This window comes from Aquila chrysaetos, chromosome 18 (assembly GCF_900496995.4).
Source record: "Aquila chrysaetos chrysaetos chromosome 18, bAquChr1.4, whole genome shotgun sequence".
Lineage (NCBI taxonomy): Eukaryota > Metazoa > Chordata > Aves > Accipitriformes > Accipitridae > Aquila > Aquila chrysaetos.
The window spans coordinates 18,020-42,358 of record NC_044021.1 but is presented as its reverse complement, the minus strand read 5'-3'; the positions used below and the strand labels follow the sequence as shown (position 1 = coordinate 42,358).

Sequence of the window (24,339 nt, the reverse complement as noted above, 5' to 3'; positions counted from 1 at the left end):
AGCAAGCTTCTCAAGCAACTTCTCAGGCAAGTGTCCTGACCATCCCCATTTCCCTGCTGTGGTACACATTGTGGAGTGGTGTCACAGTATGAGGACTGGATTCCTTTGGGATGAAGCTAAACAAAAAGGTGTGTTTCTGCAGCACACCTAATGTGCTCCAACTGCCCGTGACCATTCAATCCATGAGACCAGACCAAAACTTGATCAAAATAAAGCTCCCTGAAATACATCTAGTCTGGACATTGGTTTCTCAGCACTATGTGTTTCACGCTACATAACTGTACTATTCTTTAATGCAGACATGTCAAAAGATGTTAACTCTATTTCTTGACATCTGCTTAAGTAAGCCTTTGACTTTCTGCAATAATTTTAATGTTAGATCAGAAATTTAACCTAACAAGAGTCACAAGTGTGATCCAATCCTACCCATTTATAATAAAGTCTGATGGCTGACAACCACAGGGATCTTTAACATAATCTTGACTGTTTTTAACTCTCTAGACTGAGAGATTTCTTTCCTGTATATCTTTGAGGTCTGTTGTTGGTGTCTTATACCTCTCAGCCTTATGCAGATTTTCCCATGTGGATTGTAAGGGGGAAAAGTTATCCATGCCCAGTAGAAGAGAGTACAAACAGGAGGCACAGTATTGTAGTTTCCTTTTTGGCACTACTTATACAGAAGGTAAGAATGGGGGAAAAAGGCCTTGTAGAGAGAAGAGAAAGTGTTTAATGCAGAAAATACAAACAAACAAAATTCAGCAAGTGCTTGCTCCAGTGTAATTTGAGCACAGATACCTCACAGTCATGAGCTAAAACGATGGTTCATGGGAATGGGATCATCAGGGTAATCCCAACCTTGACATATTAATGTTGCATCAGATTGATACAGGTATATCTTGAGTTACACCTCCTGGAGAAGCTCAAAAAAGAAAAAAAGCACCAAACCACTGAAGGAGAAGACAACAGCAGAAATAGCTCTTTCATTAGAGGCATGGCTGTAGGAGTTGGGCTGGGTGTTCACCATTTGATTTGGAATGACAGACTTTGGACAACACCTACAGCTGCTGTGATGCTGTGTAATCTGATGAATCACTGCTGCATATACGCACTGAGTCCTTGCTGATTGAGACTGATTGTAGAATTTTGAATCCACAGTTAACTTATAAGTTAAAATCATTATATCAGACAATGCAAAGGAAAGATTTTCTCTTTTTAATCTTCAGCTATTAGAATTCTATGTGGCCATTCACATGGAATATAGTGATATGACTTAAGAACTGGTACCAAAACCATCATTTGTTCCTAATCTTAGAAGTCATTTAAGCCATAGCATTTCCTCTTTGTGCTGTAGTGCGAGATTTTTCAGATGAAGAGTTCAAATCTTTAAGTATTTCATACTATCATCTTCCTCATGTCCTCAAGAGAAACACAGGTGAAGAGGTGGGACAAATATGCCCATCTATCATCTTTTAATCTGTTGCCTCATTTTTAATTTACCAATTCCTCTATCCACACTCCATTTCTCATCTCTTCTTCTCCTTGCTGTTTAGCTCCAGACTTCCCAACAGGTTACTCACGTGGAACAATTGGGCAGGGCAGGGGCTTGCACTGGCTTGTTGTGTCATCGTTGTGTCATTCTTTGCCCTTCCAGGTCACTTCTTAATTCTTATATCTACGTTAAACTGGTATGGAAACACAGGTTGTACTCACATCCTTAAGGAAGCACCTGTTGTTAACTTAGTGGTAGCCCGATTTAAGACACACAAACATCAGGGAGCTCTCATCATTCTATTGTATGTCAGAAGCCTTATACAACAGGAGAGAAGCAGCAAAAAAAAGTCTCATGAGGAACTGCAGAAATCACTGATATTTCAGGATCTGGAAACTAAAGAACTAGGTAAAGGGTGAAGTGGGTAATAACTGGCTGAATACTACACTGATAAATGCAGGTTGCATATATCAGTAACCACAAAGCATTAAAAAACCCTATATATTTAAAATGGAAGCACATAAATGCAGGGCTGAAAGGAGAACAAATCTCTTTTGAAAAGACAAAAACATCTTCTATCTCCTTTCATTTGGACAGTAATGCACAATAGCAGAGTGAAATAGATTCAAGCTTCCAATATGAAACTGTTCATCATTATGACAAAGGAGAAAAATTAGAGATAATTGAAGAGATGAGCAAAAGAAAGCATTAAAAATCTAAAGGGGTGACAGAAAAGTTTGAAGTTAAATACAGCTTAGCTCAGTGATGTCTGAGCATAACAGCTCTCTACAAACTTAGTAACTGATGGACTGAGGGACTGAAATGGGGATCACAGGAGAATATTGGGGAACAGTTCCCCCACGACATCTTTTATGTGAGAAAAACTCTCCCCCTAAAGAAAGTTTATAGAAAAAATGAAGAGAAAAAATGTGATCCAATCTTGCTTTAAAGTCTTGTGGGGCCACAAGACAGAAAGTTGAGAGTAGTGTCCTTTAGGTTAAACAGAGCCTAAACCATATTGGTCTGGACTGCAGAGATGAGTCATGATCTAAGATTGGCACCTGAAGAAGATGAAGAGATGGGGCTGCACTTTTCTGTCCCAGAATCCTCATCCATGGAAACCCACCAGGCTCCGTACACTCTCCAGTCCTGTTCAACCTTCATGCACAGTTGGCCTTAAAGACCGTATACAAAGGCTGGGAATGATCAGGCTAAACTAAATTGTGTATAATCTACCCTAGAAAGTTGTTCTGGCCTCCTTCATCCACCCAGGCAGAAACTGAGACAAGATTATTAGTGTTCAGGATGACTATATGATGCTGAAATAACAAAGCTTCATCAAAGGTCTCAGGAAATATACTTACAAAACTAAATATTTATGTTACGCTACCTGACAGAAGACTAATCAAATTTAGCATAAAGACCCAGTTTTCAGAGGAACAATGCACCAAGACTACAGCACAGTGCAGACTACAGCAGAAGACATGTACTCTGACAGCAGAAGGATACAGTTACACAGCACATGGGTTACAGCATGTGGGTTGTGCCTTTCATCGTCTTGATATTCCAGCTGGAAGACAGACTGCAGCCACAAGGCACCCAAAATGAGGAAATAAAAAAAATAGGCAGCCACCTTCTCTGACATTTACAGAAGGTGAAGCAGGCAATATTAGGAGGTGAAAAATAATGCCTAAGAGTCAAGTAAATATTGATTCCTGAAAGATGTGAAAGATCTACCTAAAAATCACTTCATTGTCATCAATTAAAATGAACCCAGAAGATGCAGTGAGGACTTAATTCACGTTGTGTTCCTTGTTGCATACAAGTGATCATGGCCAGACCCCTTAGACACACATCTTTGTGCTTGCATGTTGGTGTAAGAGTGTGATGGAGTTGAGTCAATATTTAGAAATCTAAATAAAACCAAAATTATCTTCCTCTTCCATAGACCTCATCTTGAAAGTCATTGCACTAATTCCTACATGACAAATGGGAGAGGAGAGCCCCACTGTACCTCCAGATAAAAAAAAATAAAGTTAAATCTTGTTGTGGGAACATATTTAGCTAACGGTCACAAGAGCATTCCAGATGCCTTTAGAAGGCCTTGAACAGAATAAACAAGAAGACAAAAATAAGAAAGATACCAATTAGAAAAACACAGGTGCGCATTCCACGATAAAGAGAACTTGGCACAAACAACCTCAATTTGGCAGTTTATCTTGACCAATTAGACTGAGACAAGTCTCGCATGTTTTAGTTAGTATAACCAATTATGTTTTATGTTTATGCGCGTGTACAGTGTTGATATAACCAATCATTAAGTGTAACTAGACGTGTGGACAGTGCGTGAATAATGTGTGTAACCAATAGTAAAATAGCTAAACGCATGTACAGATGTAATCAATGTATAAAATGATGTCTGATGCTTTAGTAAAGTGGGCTTCACCTGATCACATTGGTCTGTGTGTGATGTCCTAAGCCTCCGCAAAATCTACCTGCAGAAATCCACAAGATATTTTGATGCTGGCATAAAAAGTTCTAGAAAGAATTTCATCTGGCCTGAGCATGTCTGCTTTGCAAAAGCTGTAGCCAATAGCTTCTGCATGGTGAGTGTGGAGGGTGTTGGTTAACACATACTTGGTGTTCAGACTGATGGTGTTTTTTGTCAATGGAAGAAATCTTGGGTTGTCCGCATGACGAAATTCCTGTGATCCTCAGATTCCATACTTTCCATACTTACTCACGGCTTTGCATCTTCTTCCCATTCGCTAGCAGAGTTTATCAAATCACCTAAAAATAACCATATTTTCTGATGTCTGGAAATCAGCAAAAGAATACCCTTCCACAGAAAAAATGAACAAGTTGCCAAGCAATTCTTTGTACAGAGGTTGCAAGCACCTACAATACCACACAGTATTTCTGAGCATGGCAGCACAGCAGACAACATCCACACCACATTCTTCTTATTTTCTTTTTTTCCCCCTTGAAGTTCACTGTTACCATGCTTTTTAAGTTCCAAAAGTAAAACAGAGAACAAGTGTTTCTAATGTTAATCTGTTTTCTAAAATAGCTGGGGAGAAATTCTTTTCTGTGGTAACCAACATTTCTGGTTAGGTTTTTAAAGGCTATTTTCCTCATTTTCCCCTGTTTTTTCTTCTGCGTGGTTGACGCACTTGGTGCCTCTCTTTTTCTAAGACCATTTTTCCCAGGCGCAGTACAGCTGGGGAGAGCCAGCATTTTTTATACAGTCAAAACAGATTTCTTTACCCCTTCAGTTTGTAGCATTCAGAATAATCCCTTTGACTCTCATCAAGGCCTCCTGCCCCTCCAACAAGTTGTAAATTTTTGGTCATGTGAATACAAACATGATGTGTTGGTGATGCCAGGTGCTAGCATATGGTGTCTCTTACAATATCGATCTGAGCAAGGTTCCACTAACCCTCTGATTCAGAAATACCACAGAAGCTGATCCAGGTTTGTATAATTCTAAACAAATATAAGCAGTGGAAAATAGCCTCCTTACACATATGTATTTCTGACAAATGTGTAACAGTCTGTGGCACACTTCCAAGATGCATGCCATTTCATCACTGATTAAATCGGAGCATGAAACCAGTAGTTTTGTGAGGAGAAGAGACAGTAAAAAAAAAAAAATCCATACCTCTCACAGCACTGAGATGGTAAAGATTTGTTCTTTAAGTTTACTGCACAGATTTAACAACATTTTTGCAATTCACTAATCAGGCAATGTTCATCCAGTACTATGTGCTGTAATAAGGATTCGTACAATTTACAGGATTGTTCCTGTACTACATGCTACTATTCTGTACTTATCCTGTGCCATGTAAATGCACACCTCATTTTTGGTAGAGCTTCTCTTTTCCCTTATCATCTCAAGCACTGTACCATAGAGGAAATCCCAAACCCTCTTTCTCCTGCCTGAGATGTAATTTTACCTAGTCAGAAAAAGGAAGGATAGCTTCTCTCCAAAACGACAAGCGGTGCTGACTATGCTCACACTTCTCCCCCTTTATACCCAGCATGATCTGTTTCCCAGCACACTAAGCCTCTCCAGTCAGCACGGCTGTACATCTCCTCCCATCAGCTTTCCCTGTCTAAGCAGCACAGAGGGACATGGCTGTGAGAGCAGAGATAAATTTAGCAAAGCTCTCTGCCCAGCTCCAGCACAGCCTTCCTGTCATATCCCCAACTGGTCCTGCAGTGAACTTCTAGCTAATTAAGAGATTAAATCTAGTTCTATATCTGGTAATAAAGAAAATAGTATCTTTTTTTTCTTATTAGGCACTCCACTGTGTTTCACAGTAACTGGAGCAAAAATCTTGGAAAAACTGTCGTTATATGCAAAGGTGTCCTGTCGATAACTGTGTAACTTCAAAAGAGTAAGAGCCCTCTTTTAATTCCCCTTCCCTGATCTATGACAAACCTCAAGGTTTATTTTGCAAGATATCTGTCCACCACTGTATCAAAGGGACTGGATATCTCTTTGACTATACTAGCTGCCTGGAGGGAGAAACACTGTGTCTTGTGCCTTAATAACACAAACCTGTATATAGCCATGCAGCTGGCAGGATTACAAACTGGGAAAGACCTGTACAACTGTACTGCTTTCTCAGTTCTATTCCCTCTTTGTGACAGTAGGCTGCTCTGCCATCTCTTTCCCATAGATAGTTCAGGTTGACCTTAAAATTTTAGCATCTCACCAGCAATGAGCATAAACATTTCTTCTGAAGGGTAAAAATCTTAGTCATGTTCTGATGATTTTTGAATAAAACTTCAGCTTATCCCTGGACTTCATTCCATCAAAGTCTTCTCTAAATGTCAACAAAATGCATATTTTTAAGCACATTGTAAAAGGGGGGGGGGGAATACTCTTTACAGCATTTAAACCCCATAGCCTGGTGGAGTTTGTTAGATCTTATGCTAAACAAAAATGCAAAGAAACTGTTAATCTAGAAGCTTCACTTTTATGCACATCAGATCCTGAATGATCAGATTTACCTTTTCCTTCAGCAGCCACTTGTTATAAAATAGCCCTTGCAACCTTTGAAAATGTTTCCTGCATCCCCACATTTTGTGCTCACAAGTCTCTTAACAGAGGCTTTTCTTTACTCTTAAGTTCTCAAGATTTCTCCAGCTCCAGGCTCATCCCAGAATTGTATTTGGTTACATGTCTTCCTGTCTCAAATATGCATTCAGAATCATTACAAAATTTATTTTCTTGAGTCTTCCTGTGCTGTAATTTGGAGACTGACACAAATAATTATTCATGCCAAAGAGCAGAACATAACACTCATTACATTGCTTTCTTTTGCCTTTGTGATTCCTGCCCATATAAGAGTGGCAGTAGCACACTGAGTTTTAAATTGGCACTCAGCATAGTTCTTACTGATTGATCCACAGCTGTGTATGTGTTTAAGTGCCTTTTTGAACAAATATACTACAATTAGGCCAATTCAAAGACCACTCTCCTGAAGTTGTCTGCACATATTGCACTCAAATAAACAAAACAGAAACCAGCAAGAGGGTTATGATCACCTGATGTCTAGCCAGAAACGTCTCTCTCTGACAAGTTATTCACATCCAGAACACCATGGTAACTGTCAACCTGTAACATGGCAAAACACATCTGAATACATTGGAGTGTCATGCGTTTTAAAAACACCCCAGACCTTTTCTCACTGCCTGGAACCCCCTGAGTAATAAGTGGCAAAAGTTTTTCAAAAACCATCACATCATTTAGCAGTATCTCCTTTTGATCAGACCATCTTATACCTTGGTTTTTGCCCCTGCTAATAGTTTTGTATATGTGTAGTCCTCAGTGGACATGAATTCAACTGCAGAACAGGTTGTTGCCTGTATCACTCACACCTAAAATTATAACTCTGCACGCCCACAGCCTGTGTTCTTTAACTGCATGCCCATTGTATCTGCGTGTGTTTGCTATAGGAACCAGAAAGGGAAAAAAAAACCCGCATTTTGAACATAGGGGACACAGGGCAATCCTCCCTCCTGGCTTGTGAGGGCAGAGACCCTGGGTATTCCTGGGGTGGTTCCCTGTTTATAGGTGGAGTTCACAGCGAGATTGGGTGCATGTTCTCAATATACACACAGACACCCCCCGCAACCCCAAAACCTTCCACATAACTCCCTTACCTGCCCGTGAAAGCCAGCCATCCCTCACAGTGCATTCTGTAACTTTTGTCCACTTCTCATTCTGATACTTGTTACAGCCATAAATTTCTCATGTCATGTTCAGCAGTTTATCATGTTCAGTTCCTTTCAGCTCAGGCCAGGACCCTAGCATTTGCCTGCATACTTCAGGAGGAATGGTACAGATCACTGTACCGATTTAAAAAGTAGTAATCGGCAGATGGATAATTCCAATTCATTTGTTTGGAATGCAAAGTATCAATCCCATCACACTCCTGCAAACTCTCCCATATATCCTTCCACCCTCCCTCGCCCCCCTGCCCCCAAAGGACTAGCAAGGACTCCTGAAGAAGCTGACACATCCTATTAGATAAAGATCTCAGAAGCCTAGTCATCAGACACACACTGCGGATTAACAAAGCAAAATGCCTTTCAGTATATTCTCCCTTCTTAAAACCCAGTGTGTCTTGAATCCTTCACATTCATGTCACACACATTCTGGGCAGAGCCCTTTTTGACCTTAGGTTTACTAATCAAACAGAAACTCAAATTTCCCATTTGTTAGCTCTGTCCCCAACCATTATGCTATAAACTGAGTCCAGGGTATAAATACTAATGAGGGAAAATGGAAAGCATAACACAGATACCAAAATCCTGTGGACACAGACTGAAAATCCAAAGTTTATAGCTAGCTGACTAAGATTCTACGAACAGTTATCTAATGGAAATAATCACAGATTCAAAAAAATGCTTTGAACCAGACAAATTCCAGACAGATTCCTGGTCTGTTTGAGAGAAAGCTTCCAGTAAGGATGGCCATTTCCACCCCTTCTCCAAAGGACTGTTTATCTCACAGAAAAAAAGAATGTAAATTAGGGAAAGAAATCTCAATATCTACGATATTTTGAATATAAACTTCAGATTCATTATTCCACCAGAAGCTACATGGATATCTGAATCTGAGCACAACTTGCTGACTATAAGCTCTATAGACTACTGCTTTGGTGAAGGAATTTCCCATTCAAATATTATAGATTAAGAGGTTCTAACTGTGCCCTGGAGAATACAGATATCAGACATATTAAGTTCAACTAGAGGGACGAGGAAGCCTTCACTATAGAAGAATCACAAGTCAATGTGTTTGAATGTACATACTAGTCAATATATTCTGTTGAAATGTTGCACTGAAATACATTGAAAGGAACAGAGTGGGAAAATTTAGAACTCAAAATGCTAACCAATAAAAACTACTTGTGTTCACGTTAAAGTATTGGCAGGTGTTAAAGTATCTCAGTGAGCAAACATTTTGTGGCTTACTGAAAGTAATTAACATACGGAATATAGAAGTATTCTAATGACTCTATATGCCGAAGGTATGAGTTTCAAAAGCATAATTTTCTGGAATGGTATTAAACTTAATTTAGTGCTGTAGATGAGAAGAAAGAAGTGTTAGTTTTGTAAACAATTGCTACTTTTGGCAAGGATTTTCTGAGATTAGAGGAAGCAAAACAATCAATCTTTAAAATCCCTTGAGAAGTGTGATCGTGTAAGTCCTCAAAACATTCTTTGGTACAATTATCATTGAAAGGAAAGCAGACCTATCAAACTGTGCAACACCTTATGCTGGTATTGCAAAATTACTGTAGTAAAAGTTAATCAGAAAATGTAATGAAATTCTGCACAGCACTGCCTAATTTTATTGCAAAGCATTGATGTAGACATCAGTTCACATACTGGCCAATCAAAGACCATGAAGTGATGACAATCCATGCTAATAATAAGACAGATAACATTAAGAGGTGGCATGATTTCAATACAAATGAGAAAAGAATATTATACTTTCCTATAGCACCCACTCATCATCATACGAGGTACCTCTTGCTTTATAATGTTAGCACTAGCAATCTCATTCTAGAAACACACCCATTTGGTGGGTTCATATTCCATATTTCCTCTATGACTAGAATTAGGATTCTCTCACGCTCTATATGTTATACCCACTCCTCTCCTTCTGGTTAACAAAGGTATTTCTCAACACATGACCATGAAGGATGTGCCCACCAGATAGTCTCTTTAAGCCACATAGAAACTAGATTTAGTTGGGGCTTAGGTTGAAGGTTTGGTCCAAAATGACTTGTGACCTGTTCAGACTAATTTATTCTATGATCTTTAACATTTTCTGTCTTACTGCCAAGACCTACCAAATGTAAGTGATGTAAAAGATTGGCAGAGATATTGTTCTTCCCCACCTTTTTGTTTTAATAAAGCAGAGATATTGTTCTTCCCCACCTTTTTGTTTTAATAAAGGCTATTTAAAAAGCAGAGCTCTATACATATGTTTACAGTACCTGGTCAGGGAAAATTTTTCCCCTTAAGCTGACGCTCTAAAGATGGCACACATCAGTGTTACTATATATTTTTCTTATACCCTTAACCCACAGCTCAAAGCTGTTTACAGCCCAAAAATGAACTGAAGAGGACAGCCCAGTCACAATCTTCATCACTTCTGACATCAGTATAGCAGTTCAGAATGCCAGTGGAGGAAGGGAGAAGAAGGGAAACAGGAAGACCTCGTGATGTAGAGGGGACATTATTTTAAAAGGAGAGAGACTTTAAGATAAAGATGACTAAGTAGAACACAATAGGAGTTTGAGGGAGAGGAGATGTATTTCCCCATATCATTCCCAACCTGTTGTTTTGTTCCCAAAGTCTTCCAAAAATGGCCATAAAATGTTGCTTCAGCAACATTTGCACCCATCTGTCATGTTCTCCAAGAGCAGAAATACAGACAGATTAGGATTTTCTGACCACTTGGCTCTATCAGGAGTTAGTAAAGCTGTTTGGAAGTACTTTTGCCAAAAAGTTCCAATGAAAAGATGAAGCTTTCTATAGGAAGTGAAAAATAAAAGGTTTCTGTCTTTTACATACACCTCTATTCAGTGAAAACTTCCTCAAGTTTCATATTAGAAAGAGGTGTCAAGCGTATGTTAAGACAATATCTTACACAGTTTGACTGATACCATGCTTATGCTGAATTTTTCATTTTCAGCTGTACTTACATTTAATACAGTCTTCTTAGGCAAATGAAAAGCTGAATAAGATGTGGCTCAGTTTCCAGAAGTATCAGATACTTGCTGCTTAAATTCAAATCAATGCATTTTGGTAAGTTAAAAACCTGTGGAAGCATAGAACGTTAGAGGTGGGGCTCACCTGGACCAAACTTACGGTTAAAGCAAACATCAAATGACTGTGCCTGGGTGCAAAGAAAGGCCATAAACCATCTTATTGCTATTGTTTAGTTTCATGTGCTGAGGTCTTAAAGTAAAACAGATACTATCAGGTTAAATAAATTAAACCAAACACTAAAAATATACACCTGTTATTCCTCTCCTTGATTGCTTTTCATTTTTTTACAGCTCAATTAAAAATGTCCTGGCTCAGAGAATGAAATCATAAAAGTTTGTATGTATGACTAGTCCAGTGATCAGTTCAAAGGATGTATGGGCTTTTAGTCCTTGCTCCAGTGAACTTCATATTTGATTACAAAATATCTAAGTGGCTATGATGTGCTGCTGAGGACTTAAGGAGCTCTATCCCAAATCAAGCAAAAAAAGCATCTAAAACTGGGTCTTCTGTAACCAAGCTGAGTTCTTCAAACAGCTGAATATAGCAGACTGACAGTTACCACCCTCAGACTGTTTTTTACAAAGGTGGGAGGTTTAGGCACTATCTCTGAAATAATTATTTTGTGTTGAGTCACCTGTATGAATTAACGAGATGAATCCCAAAGGTGTATTTGCATTCCTTCAGTTCCTCACAGTCCACACAGAAGTGATCCTGTACGTGCCTGCCAACAAAAGTACAGAGAGAGCAAGGAAGCCCTGTTTTTTGAAGATCCATTTGTTTTGTTTGAATGCTTACTAAGGCAGTCAGGTAGACAAATCCTCCTAGTGAACCTAGACTTGCTTTCACTTCCAGAAACATACCTTTAGAACACATAGTCTAGTGCTTGTTTCATGAACTCAAGAGGAAGAGATTTCACTCACATGATATTAAGTATCTCTGATGAACTTGCTCCAAGATAGCTGTATTTAAGAATAATTCACTAGAATAGGGCACTTACTCATGTCTTACATCCTCCTGATGTACTTTATTCAAGCAGAGGCTTGGCTGTGTAAGCTATTTTAATTAACACTTTAAGCTGAGCCTTCACCATCTGCTCTCCTTTATAATTACAAATGTAAAGGAAATCTCATTCTCAGTAGTATCATTAAAATTCAAGATATTAAAGAAAAGTCATAAATGCATATCATTTTATTCATTCCAAGTGCACTCATTTGCTGTGTTCCTTTTTACTGTTTTTGTCTCATCTAGGACTTAAAGGACAGAGCAGTGCTAAATGGTGCCAAAATATTTCCTTGACTGAGCTCTTGGGACTGCCTTTGAAATCATGGATGACTCACATGAGCTTCTGAATCACAGAAAAGAAACACATACTGTAGCAATAATATTCTAGGCCAATAAAAATTTCCTTTCATGAAATTTCATAGACTTTTTCTGTATCAAATTCCCCAGCTTTACCTGTTATGGAGGAAAAGGGTATTCATCAAGAACACAGAAATTAAAACTGGAGTCATACTAGCAAAAGATGCAAAAAATGAATGACAGAAGTAAATAAGTTTCCTTGAAGTATTGTAGTACTTACTCCAGGTAATTGGAAATCCACTCAGTTATGGTTTCCTGTGTGCCGCACTGACCTAGCAACTTGCAGAGCAATCTAAACATCCTTTCCATCAGCATGGTCAGGAGGAAGAATATTCTCAGCTAGCTTCCTCAGAAATGTCCCAGTGCCTCCTACAGTATCAGACAGATATAAGCACTTGTTATCAGATGTACGCCAAAGACAAAGCTGAGTCAACAGCCAACAAACTGCTAGAACTGTGGGGGAAGGATCCTTTCAGCAGCATTGATCAAGAAGATTTTGTGTAATAAACAAGGAAACTCTTAGTCATTAGTTCCCAGTATATTCAGAAAAAGTTTGTTTTGAACTGTCTTTACTGATAAAGAAGAGTGCATGAAAGAAGTGATTCTATCATCAGTTTCTCTTGCTAATGGAAACCCAACACAGAACTGTGAATACTAGTTAGTCTCTGGGCTCCCCAAAGCCCATCTGAAAGACCCTTTCCCTGACAAGAGACCCTCTAGAGATTTTTTCCTACTGTTCAAGTACACAGACAGAGAATGTTCCTTTGCAGAAATGACATAATTGATATTTTGATTGAAAAGAGTTAAACTTGCTATTAAATTACTACTATTTTTAGATGTAAACAAAGAAGACATGCTATAAATTATTCAACAGCTGTTAAATAGAAACATTAGGACTCACAGAGTTTTTAACTTGTCCAGAACTGGAGCCTGATTTGTTCCTAAACACAGAAGAAGCAGAAACGGTATTTTTGAAATTAATTCAGTTGCAAAATTATTCAAATAATATATTAATCTTAGATTTATAGCTCATAATCCCAGCAGTTTCTTCATTCTTACAGCATTTCATATTTAGCTTGACTTTTTTTCTGTAGTTCTTGATAGTTAATATTAAATATTCTTACATCATTAATGTCCCTAATATTTAGACTCATGGAATTATTTCAGCTTCTTCGTGAGCCCATATTTCCATTAGAACTGATCATTCCTGATATACACACAAATTCCGTTAATCAAACTAAAAATGAAACATATCACATGCCAGTAATAACTTAGATATGATCTATTATCTCTTTAGTCACAGCAAGTGATTTCTAGTCTGTCACTCAGTATTTATTTTTATTTTTTCATTTCAGTGTGCTAGGGTAAGTAGCAAAATATGTAATGTCATTCTAAATTTCCTTGCAAGATTAAAAGATTAGAGATGAATACCACTCCTGATTTTCTGCCTTGTAACTTGAGGATCTCCCTCATATAAAACGTGTTGAAGTTACATGAAACTTAACTTTGAAATTCTTCTGGTCACAGCAGGGCTTGGGACAAGATGAATTTCAGATATGCCCTCCAAATGTCTTGTTTCAGTGTTTATATCAGTGGAAAAAGCCATTCTAATGTGACGCCCGAAGCTATGCTGCATAAAATGCATCAACACCAGCAGGAGCAGATAGACCTCAGATCTTGCTCCTGCCCACCCAGCTGCCTTGATAGTAACTAGTTCCCACCCAGAAGTGTTATGTTAAGCTAGTGCTTAAAAGGATCTAGAAAGGCTCAGGACCATCACTTTGCTCATACTGGTACAAAGTCTCTTGCCTATTTCTCTCCTATTCCACCAAGTGGTTACATTGATTGAGAAGTTCATAATATATGTTGGAAGGGACTTCTGGAGGTGATCTATTCTCCACTGCCAGCCTCCCCAAGCTGGGTCAACTTAGATCAGGTTGCTCAGGACCTTATCCAGTTATGTTTTGAATATTTCCAAAATTGGAAACTCCACACCACCTTGTTCCAATGTGTGTTTGTGTTTGACAGATGAGGCTGATCCAGGTGGACCAGAGCCATAGGTGGACCGATCAGGTCTTTACACAGGAGGTGGGCATTTTGTAGAATTCTGTTTTGTTGTAAAACACCTGTACAGTACTACAAATGAATGGAAATTTCCTAAATCTAAGGTCCAATCTTTCAGACTTTGTCATATATATCATCCTTATTCCAAGTCAAGGCAGGAACAGCACAGTCTAAATAAAAGCAACAAAATTTACATGTTTACTCAACGCTTCAGCACAGCCATTTCCTTAGATCCTGCCCATGAATCTAAACCATGCTGATACATCAGAGACTATTCTTAATCAAGGCTACAGGACTGCATGGAAAAGGTAAAGTACACATTTTCACTTTTTGGAGTTAGTGCAACCATGTTATTGAAAGGATTGTACTTGAACATGATGAAATTAAAACAAGATCTGAAGAATTTCTAAAACCTTCCCAATTGTGAGTCACCACAGAGAATTTACTGGCATCATTTTGTTTACCAGTTTTTATACCAGGTCTTACAGGATGCTATTTTAGAAGCAGCTGAACATTTTGCAGTGTGCTTTTCTCCCTGTAGGTTTTTGGGGGTTTGGGGGTTTTTTGGGGGGGGGGGGGGCGGAACCCAACCAAAAACACCCAAACTTCTCATTTGCCTGAGAGTACACAAACATTTTGAAGATAATACAGGGATGCTGTATACTCAGATCTTTAATACTACTAAATGATGCATGCCATACTCTGAAGATTAGAAAAAGGCAATGAAATGAGACTATGGCTCTAGGAATTTGGATTTAGATGAAATAAAAACCCTAGAAATACAAGCTATCAGAGTTATGTAGTTGTGATTCCTGTGCATTGCACGAGGACAGTTAAGCACTTCACAAGATAGCCCAAAATCCAGCATGTTGGCCAGGGAACTGTATAAAGTTCAGAACAGAATGAACATACTGTCTTTCTCCATGAATAGGGTAAGGCACCCGAAAGGTTGCAGAAGAGCAATGCAGGTTTTCTTCCTCCTTTTTTTTCCTCCTTTTTTTTCCAAGAGGGATTGCTAAAAGTGCCAGCACTACTTCTGAACTCCTGTTCTATAGCTGCAGTTAGAGCATTCATTCAGTGGTTCTGAAACAAGGAAGGCTGAAGGCCTGGGACTCACTGCCCTAAGACATTTGCCCAGTAGTGGGACTTCTGGATGCTAATCTCTGCTAAAGCTTCTCTGTTCTCTGTTGACCCTAAAGTTGTCTAACATAAAATTGTCTTAGAGATCCACAGACTCGGGGCTATTCTTGCTTGTTGTCCTGTTGGCTCCACAAATTTGGCATTATCTTCTGGTGATACATTTGTAGCTATGGAATATACCTCCTCCCTGCACCTGTAAGACTTAGTTACTTTTATGGACAAAGTGAACCTTCAGCATCCCTGACGAATGTGTAAGCCACAGGTTCATGACAGAAGGATGGACATTGACACCACTGTCTAAGGGAAAACTGGACATAGCTTGGGACTTCGCTGCTGTTCTTTCTAGTTTCAGCATCCCAGCTCAACTCAGCCAGGACATATTTTAGCAGATGCAGAACTTCGGTTGTAGCATATATATAACTGCAAGCTTATCTGGGAGATGACTTGTGAATTTCAAATGTTTTTGAATCCAGTTAGCAACCGAGCAGATGTTTCTCATTTATAATTTTGAAGCTTGACACCTGAGATTTATCTGCATATTGTATCTGGCACTGAGAGCCTTTCCTGTATATTCTCATTATTGCAGTTACCACTGATGTTGATGATAGTTGCCCTTTTCTTATTGGCAAATTCAATTCCTACTAGCAGCCTTTTAATTAATTTTGATGTTCAGTAGACCAATCGTCAGAGAAAGGCAAAAGGGGCTTATAAGATTTCATTTTGCCCATGCTTACTCCTACTGAAAATTATGACTCAGTGGGAGAAGAGGAGGCCAATGTGTAGCACTGAATGATTCACTACAAATATTTCAGAACTCTGACAGCAGTTGTCACTAAAGCTTTTATAAATGTGTTTCCTGGAGAGAATCCTGTGGTTCAGATCTTCCAGTGTGGGCAGACTCAGTTTCATCCAAAACAAAAGTGGGCAACAGCAGCTTCAAGCAAGGCTTATCGTCTTCCAAATTTCTACCTTCCTGTGAGATAATCTCAAGAAAATTTGGATTTATGTCCATTTTCCCCAAGCTTTTAGAACTGGCAAATAAAGACTGTATGTGTTTTGTAGATGCAACCCAAACACAATTCTTGGGAAATTTGGTAGTTGGGTGTTAGTCAAAGGTCTGAAAAGTTCTTGATAACTAAGACAAGGTAGTATTTTTTTTATTAGTCTAACTTGCATACACAGAAAAAAATAGTGTATTTCCTTCTGCTCAATTACGTATAGAGCAGAAGGAACAAATTTTAAAGCTGAACAGGAAGTTGAGTTCTTCCTCTTGTTTAAACCAAAAATAAGCATATCCTTATACCTGATCATTTTGCTATGACTGCTGAAGCCTTTCTGTTTGAATCTCACTCAACCAAAAGAACAGTAGATCTCTTCCAGACGATTACATATTGTACCAGTTAAAATCTACAACAGCTGAAATGAAGGAGTGATTGAGCACCTTCATTTAAAAGGAAACACTGAAGCAGAAAATGTTTAATCTTGGATCACAGTGTAATTGAGGTACAATCTGAATACCGGTAAGCATAATAGGGTCCCAGGTACCACCTGCAGTTTCTTCACAGACACCAAGCTGTAGGTGATAACCTTCTTACAAGCACCTGCTGCCAGCGAGCTGACCCAGCAAAAGCTCTCTCTGCTGTGCATCAGCTTAATTTCAACATCTACACTATTCAACAAAGTTGTCTTGAAAGAATGGATCACTGTGGAGGGGTCCCAACAGTTCAGTCCTCCTGCTCTGGGCCGTCAGAGCTGAGCATTGCCTAATCCCTGATCACCAACACCATTCAGCATGAGCTTCCTGCTGCCCAGATGTGTCTTTGGAGAAAAAAATCTGTGAAGAAATGTGTGGACAGCATGACATAGCTGTAGTTGAGAAACAACCTGGTGACTGAGTGGTAGGAGAAAGAGCTGCATCTCCGGCTTATAAATCAGTTCCCAACTTATAAATCAGTCCAGCTCTCCGAAATTACAGCCTATAGCTATTTCACCACAGGCCTACAGCATTTCTCACACTGAGCTGGACCTGATGTACAGCACCTTAGGTGCCCAAGCAATTTGTATTGCTATAGCCTTCTATCTGCAAGTCTTTAGCCTTCTTGTTGTAACCCTTCACACAGCTGCCTGGGCAGTACTTTCCCTTGTTTTCCTCATGCTATCGCTCTCATGCTGCTGTGGCCATGGCCTTGCACCTGCAAACCTCAATACTCTTGTTATGGTGGGTTCTCATGGAAAACGATTTCCACCAGTGTGAGAATCACCCCTTCTTTCCAACTTTTCCTACTCCTTGATTGTAGCTTTTGGTTTGCACTATGGGAAGAATACTACCTGGATTGAGGAATGGAACAGGTCACCTTTTTCTGGGTTTCCCATTTCTTTTGCACTGCTTGGCACAGCTTGTTGTTCTTTTTCTTCTTCTTGCCCTGACCAGGCTGCTGACCTGTGCCATCCTTCATTATTCTTTCAAGAGATTCGGGCGGGCCTTGCCTCTGGGGAGGTGATGTGTTTATTTCTATTAAAGCCTTTCCTTTGAATAAAGACCAGCCACAGTCCTCCTGCCCTGTTAGCATTTCCAACTTGTCCAGGATGATATGAAAAATGTGTCTCATTTTTTGCAATGTGAAAGGTGCTTATGATGTGGGGATTAATTATTTCCAAACCTCTTTTCAAAAGTGGTGTAGACTTTTGTGACCAGTACCCCCTGTTCCTGACCCATAATAGTCTGGTTGGCATAACTAACACCATTTTATAGAGCAAACAGCCATTCTCTGTGACCAAGATGGTCACATATCGGTCCCCTTTTCCCTCCTTATCAGGCCCTGAAGGTCCTGTGCACCAGACAGGTTTCTTCTTCCCCTCCCTATTGGCCTCAAGGTTCTTGGGCACCAGATGGACTGCTTCCCTCCTTACCAGCCTCGAAGGTCCCAGGCACCTGGCCAGCCAGCTTGTGATGACCCCGTCACAGAAGAAGAAAGCATAGCAGCACACAGAGCACTGTCTATAAAACCAAGCACTTACAGGTCCTAAGTGAGACTTGGAGTGGAACTGCTGCTGGACAGCAAAACCCGTGATGCCTTGGTGGTTTTTTCTTTCTCTGGCTCCCTCTTTCCAGTTCCCAGGCCCTGCTTTTCAATTTTGGCCTTCTTGTCCCTGTGTCGTGTTGCAACTTAATTTCTCTCGCTGTCTCTCCCTGTACGGCTCCCTGCCAGGATTTTTTTAATTCTTCCCTATCTGTCTTGTAGCCCATCGCTGCTTTTTATGTTTTCTGTGTGTCTCTGTCCAGCTCCCTGTCCCTGTCTTTACTTGGTCTTTTAAAATTCCTCTCTCTCTGCCCTGTACGTGCCACTCTTTACATTTTCGTGCCCTGACATCTCTCTCTAGATTGCTCCCAGTCCCATTTTTAAAATTCTTCCCTCTCTGTCCTGTGGCCTGTTGCAATTCGTTCTTTCTGTGTTTCTTCTTTTTCCGGCTCTTGGTCCCTATTTTTCAGTTTCTCCCTCTCGGCCCCGTAGCACAATACTGTTATTTGTCTTTCCTCACCTCTCTCTTGCCCAGCTCCCTGTCCCGCTTTTGTAATTCCTCCCCCTCTTCCCTGCAGCCCGTCACTATTTTTCTGTTCTCTGTCCTGCTCCCTCTCCTGAGTCTTTAATTGCTCCCTCTCTGTCTTGTAGCCTGTCTCAGGGTTTTTTTCCCCCTTTCTCCATCGCTCTCTGTCCGGCTCCCCGTCCCTACTTTTTAATTCCTCCCTCGCGGCCCTGTGGCCTGTTGCTATCTTCCCTTTCTCCATCTCTCTCTCTGTACAGCTGTTGTGGTTTAAGCCCAGCTGGCAACAAAGCACCAAGAAGCTGCTCGCTCACTCCTCCGCCCAGGTGGGATGATGATGAGAAAATATAAAGAAATACTTGCGGGCTGAGACAAGGACAGGGAGGGATCACTCACCAGTTATGGTCACGGGCAAAAACCAGACTCAACTTGGGGAAAAAACAAAATCACTTTAATTTAATACCAATCAAATCAAAACAAGGACACTGAGAAGTAAAACCAAACCTTAGAAGACCTCTTCCCCACCCCTCCCTCCTTCCTGGCTCAACTCCACTCCCGGTTTTCTCCACCTCCTTCCCCCGCCAGCGCAGGGGGACAGGGAATGGGGGTCGGGGTCAGTTCATCACACCTTGTCTCCTCCGCTCCTTCCTCCTCAGGGGGAGGACTCCTTACTCATCCGCTGCTCCCCTGTGGGGTCCCTCCCATGGACGAAAGTTCTCCACAAACTTCTCTGGCATGGGTCCTTCCCACGGGCTGCAGTCCTTCAGTCACAGGCTGCTCCAGCGCGGGCTTTCCCATGGAGTCACGGCCATCTTCGGGGCATCCGCCTCCTCCGGTGTGGGGTCCTCCACCGGTGGCAGGTGGGCGTCTCCTCCACCGTTCACCTCCATGGGCTGAAGGGGCATCCCGTCCTCCGGCACACCTCCTCCCCCTCCTTCTTCACTGACCTCGGTATCTGCAGAGGTTTTTCTCTCACATTCCACTCCCCTCTCCACTGCAGGTTCCCCTTCTTAAATCTGTTCTCCCAGAGGCGCTACCGCCATCACTGATGGGCTCAGCCTTGGCCAGAGGTGGGTCCAACTTGGAGCCGGGGGAGCTTCGAGCAGCTTCTCCCAGGAGCCACCCCTGTAGCCCCGTCGCCGGCTACCAAACCCAAACCATCAGCTACAGGTCCCTTCCTTCTTCAAATTGCTCCCTCTCTGTCTTGGTGCCCATCATGGTCTTTCTTTTCTCTGTGTCTCTGGCTGGCTGGCTTCCACTCCCTGTTTTTCAGTTTCGTCTTTCTCCACCTCTCTGTCCAGCTCCGGATCCCAATTTTTAATTCCTCCTTCTCTTCCTTATAGCTCCTCTTTCTTTTTTCCCCAGCTTTTTAGCTGTCCCCCCACCCCCACCCCCCTCTTGCTCCATGTCCCTATGTTTTAATTCCTCCCTCTCTACTCTCTAGCTGTTGCTATACTTCCTGTGTGTGTCACACTGCGTCTGGGTCGTCGTCCTTATCTTTTCATTCCTCCCTTTCCTCCTCGTAGCCTGTCGTTACAACTGTCTTTCGCTGTCTCTCTGTGTTTGGCTCTGGATCCCTGTTTTTTTCCTTCCTCCCTCTCTCAGCCCTTTTGCCCCTGGCTATTTTTGTTTTCTTCAGCTCTCTATGCCTGGCTCCATCTCCCTGTTTCTTCATTCCTCTCTCTCTGTCCTGGAGCCCATCAGCATTTTTTCTTACTCTGGCTCTCTTTGTCTGGCTCCCTGTCCACGTTGCCTAGTTTCTTCATTCTCAGACCTGTAGCACGTTGCAATTCTGTTTCTTTCTCCGCCTCTCCTTTCCCAGCTCTTAATCCCCATCCCTTTCTCCATGTCATTCTGTCTTGCTTCCCATCCCTGTTTGTTAATTCCTCCCTCTCTGCCACGTAGCCCATCACTTTTTTTCTTTTTTCCATCTCTCTATGTCTGTCTCGCTGCCCCCACTTCTTAATTCTTCCTCTCTGCCCTGTACCCCACCGCTATTCTTGCCTTTCTCCGTCCCTCTCTGTCCAGCTCCCTGTCCTTATGTATTAATTCCTTCCTCTTTTTCCTGCACACACTGTTATTCCCTGTTATCTCCATCTCTCTCTGTCCAGCTTCCTGTCCCCAGTTCTGAGGTCTTCCCTCCACCCCCCGTAGCCTGTGTGGATTTTTTCCTCGGTCTCTCTCCCTGCTGCTATTTTTTATTTCCTCCCTACCTGTCTTGTAGCCCATTAGTGGTTTTTCCCCCCCACTTCTTTCTCCATGTCTCTCTGTCTGGATCCCAGTCTCTGTTCTTTAATTCCTCCCTCTTCTCTGTAGCCCACCACTGTTTTTTTCCATTCTCCATCGCGCTCTGTCCGGTCCCATGTTCCTACTTATCAATTCCTCCCTCTCTGCCGTGTGGCCTGTCGCTTCTCCCCATTTTACTTCTGCCTCTCTCTCTCTGTCTGGATCCCTGCCTGTGGTTTTTGAGTTCCCCCCCTCTCTGTCCTGTCGCCCGTGCAATCTTTTGCCTTTCTCTGTCTCTCTCTAGCCAGCTCTCTGTCCCTGTTTGTTAATTCCTCCCTCTCGCCCTGTGGCCTGTCACGTGTGTCCTTTCTCCATCTCACTGTCTCTGGTTCCCCGATGACCCTATTTTAGAATTCCTCCGCCCTTCTTTCTGTACACATTGCTATTTGTCCTGGTTTCGGCTGGGATAGACTTAGTTTTCTTTCTCGTAGCCGGTATAGTGTTACGTTTTGGATTTAGTATGAGAAGAATGTCGGTAACACACTGATGTTTTCCATTGTTGCCAAGTATTTATACTAAGTCAATTTACACTAAGTTTAGACTAAGTGAAGGATTTCTCAGCTTCTCATGCCCAGCCAGCATGAAGGCTGGAGCGGCACAAGAAGTTGCGAGGGGACATGGCCGGGAAAGCTGACCCACACTGGCCAAAGGGGTTTTCCATACCGTGTGATCTCATGCCCGGTATATAAACTGGGGGGAGTTGGCCTGTGGGGCAGGGGGGGAGGATATCGCTGCTTGGGAACTGACTGGGCATTGGTCAGCGAGTGGTGAGCAGTTGCATTGTGCATCACTTGCTTTGTACATTCCAATTCTTCTATTATTATTATTGCCATTTTATTATTGTTGTTGTTATCATTATTATTTTCTTCCTTTCTGACCTGTTAAACTGTTCTTATCTCAACCCATGAGTTTTACTCCCCCCCCGCCCCCCGCTTCTCTCCCCCCTTCCCCCTGGGTGGGGAGGAAGTAGGTGAGCGGCTGTGTGGTACTTAGTTGCTGACTGGGATTAAACCACAACGCTATTCTTTTTGCTCTCCAACTCTCTTTTTTTTTCTGGCTCAGTGTGCCCATTTCTTAATTTTTCCCTCTCTGCCCTGTAATGTGTAGCTATGCGGTTTGGTTTGTGGTGTTCCACCCCCACCCCAGCCCTTCCCTCCGTCGTTTGCTGTCCGGGCTCCCTGACCCTGTTGTTTCATTCTTCTCTCTCTGCCCTGTTCTTTGACACTTTTTTGTCTTTCTCCATCTCTCTCGGTCCAACTCCCTGCCCCTGTTCTGCTTTCCTCCCTCTCTGTCATGCTGCTGGTCCCAGGTTTTTCCTGCATCTCCATCCTGCTTCCTGGCCGCCCTTCTTGGTCGGTCTCCGTGCCACTCCCCCTCCCTCTTTGTGCTGCCTCTCTTCCTCTCTCCCTGCCACTTCTTTCTCCATCCCCGTCGGGCTCCCTGTCCCTGTCCTTCTCTCTGGGACCCACTCCCTGCTATTCTCGTGCTTTCTCGCTACACCCCCGCTGTCCAGCCAGCTGCTCCTTTTCTCCTCTCTTCTAGTGTCTTGCTACTCGTTTTTGGCAGCCTTCGCCTCTGCCCAGCAGCCCATCGCTCCAGGAGCCAGCCGACCGACCGTGCGTTCCCCGACGGACCGACGAGCGTCGCTCTGGGACCGACTGCCGAGGTCTCCCAGGGGCAGGGGGAGCGTCGGGGAGGTGCCCCAAGCCCCGGAGCGGACTCACTGGCAGGACTCGTTAGGCGCGCGACTGGCTGAACGAACACTGGCCGTCCGTCCCCGTTGCCCTCCGGGCTGCGTTTGCGCTCCCTTTGCACGGGGCGAGGGGCCGTGAGGGAGCCCAGGGGAGGAGGAGGTGAGGCGCTGGGGGGGTCGGGCCATGCCCCCCCTGTTCCTGCTGGGCTCCAGCTGCGGGCCGGGGCTGGAGGAGCCCCAGGTGCGGGCAGTGAGGCTGATGGCGACGGCCCCTCCCTGGAAAGGGGGGGGGCTGCCGGGGGAGGGGCCGCGGCAGGGCCGGTGGGAGCCCAGGCAGGAGCAGAGCAGTGGCCGGGCTGCGGCTGGCCCTCGGGAGAAGGTGAGCGGGGCCGGGCGCCCCTCGGACCGCGAACGTCCCAGGCGGGGGTGGCCCGGGGGAGGGGGGGGGCCGCCTGTGCCGAGGCCGGGGGGTGGCTCACAGGGGGGCTGCGGAGCACCGGGCCCCGTGGCGGGGCTGCGCAATCGCCCGGCGGGTCCCGGGGAAAGCCCCGAGGAGGACGGCGGGGTCCGTGTCGGACGCACGGAGCGGCAGCGGGGCGGGGCCGCGCCGTGCCGTGCCGGAGCGGCGGCGGCGGGCGCTGCCCGGAGCCGGAGCCGGGCGGGGGGTGCCGCGCCGTGCCGGAGCGGCGGCGGGGACTGGCCGGAGCCGGCGGCGGGAGCGCGCCGGAGCTGCCCGTAGCCTCGGCGGGGATTGCAGGTGCGCCGGCGTGGGGTGGGCGGAAACGGAAGCGGCGTCCCCGCGGGGTCAGGCAGCAGGGACGGGCTGCCTCCCGGGGCATGCCGGGAGCTGTAGTTTTCGCGGACTCGGCGGCCGGGCAGCAGCGTGGCTCTCGGGCGCGGCGTAGTCCTCGCTGCTGCCGCCGCCGCGGCCCCCGGAGTCCGACCGGGTCAGACTCAGGAGCGTCGCCGGTTTCGCGTGGTTTTCCGCGGGCTTCCCGCTGCGCCCGCTCCCCGACCAGCCGTGCGGACGCGCCTCCCGGGCGCATGCGCCGTATTGCGCGTGGGGCAGCCCGGCGTTCGCGCGCCGGCTCCGGCCCCTCCGGCGCACGCGCGGTCCCCGGGAGCCGCGTGGCGGTGCGCAGGGCGCGGGTCTCGGCGGCAGCGGGCGAGCGCCGGGACCGCGGGTGAGGCGAGCGATCTCCTCCGGCGGGGGCGAGGGCGAGGGGTGCCTCCTGCCCGCTGGCCGCCCGGGGCTGCCGGGCCGGGAAGCTGCGAAGCGGCCGCCGCGGCAGGCTCCCGGTCCGCCGGAGGCGAGCCGAGCCAGGGCAGCGCCGGGGAGTTCCCCGAGAGCCGGTAGAAGGGAAGAGGGGACGGAGGCGGGCACCCCCCAGGCGCGGCCAGCGGGCGCCTCCCCGAGTCGCCAGAGCTCCCCCGGCCCCGCTCGGCCCGTGCGGCTGCCCCCAGCTCC

The 24,339-nt window shown here is 44.1% G+C and overlaps 1 protein-coding gene across 1 annotated transcript; it reads right to left on the bottom strand.

Moving 5' to 3' along the window:
- Window positions 1-22,096: 22,096 nt before the first annotated feature.
- On the bottom strand, window positions 22,097-23,917 carry LOC115353036 (translation initiation factor IF-2-like). Its single transcript, XM_041118330.1, has 3 exons — window positions 23,848-23,917; window positions 23,369-23,785; window positions 22,097-23,097 (listed from the first exon to the last, which is right to left on the bottom strand). The coding sequence occupies exons 1-3, from the start codon at window positions 23,915-23,917 to the stop codon at window positions 22,673-22,675; spliced, it is 912 nt and encodes a 303-aa protein (XP_040974264.1). The 3' UTR covers window positions 22,097-22,672.
- Window positions 23,918-24,339: the final 422 nt, after the last annotated feature.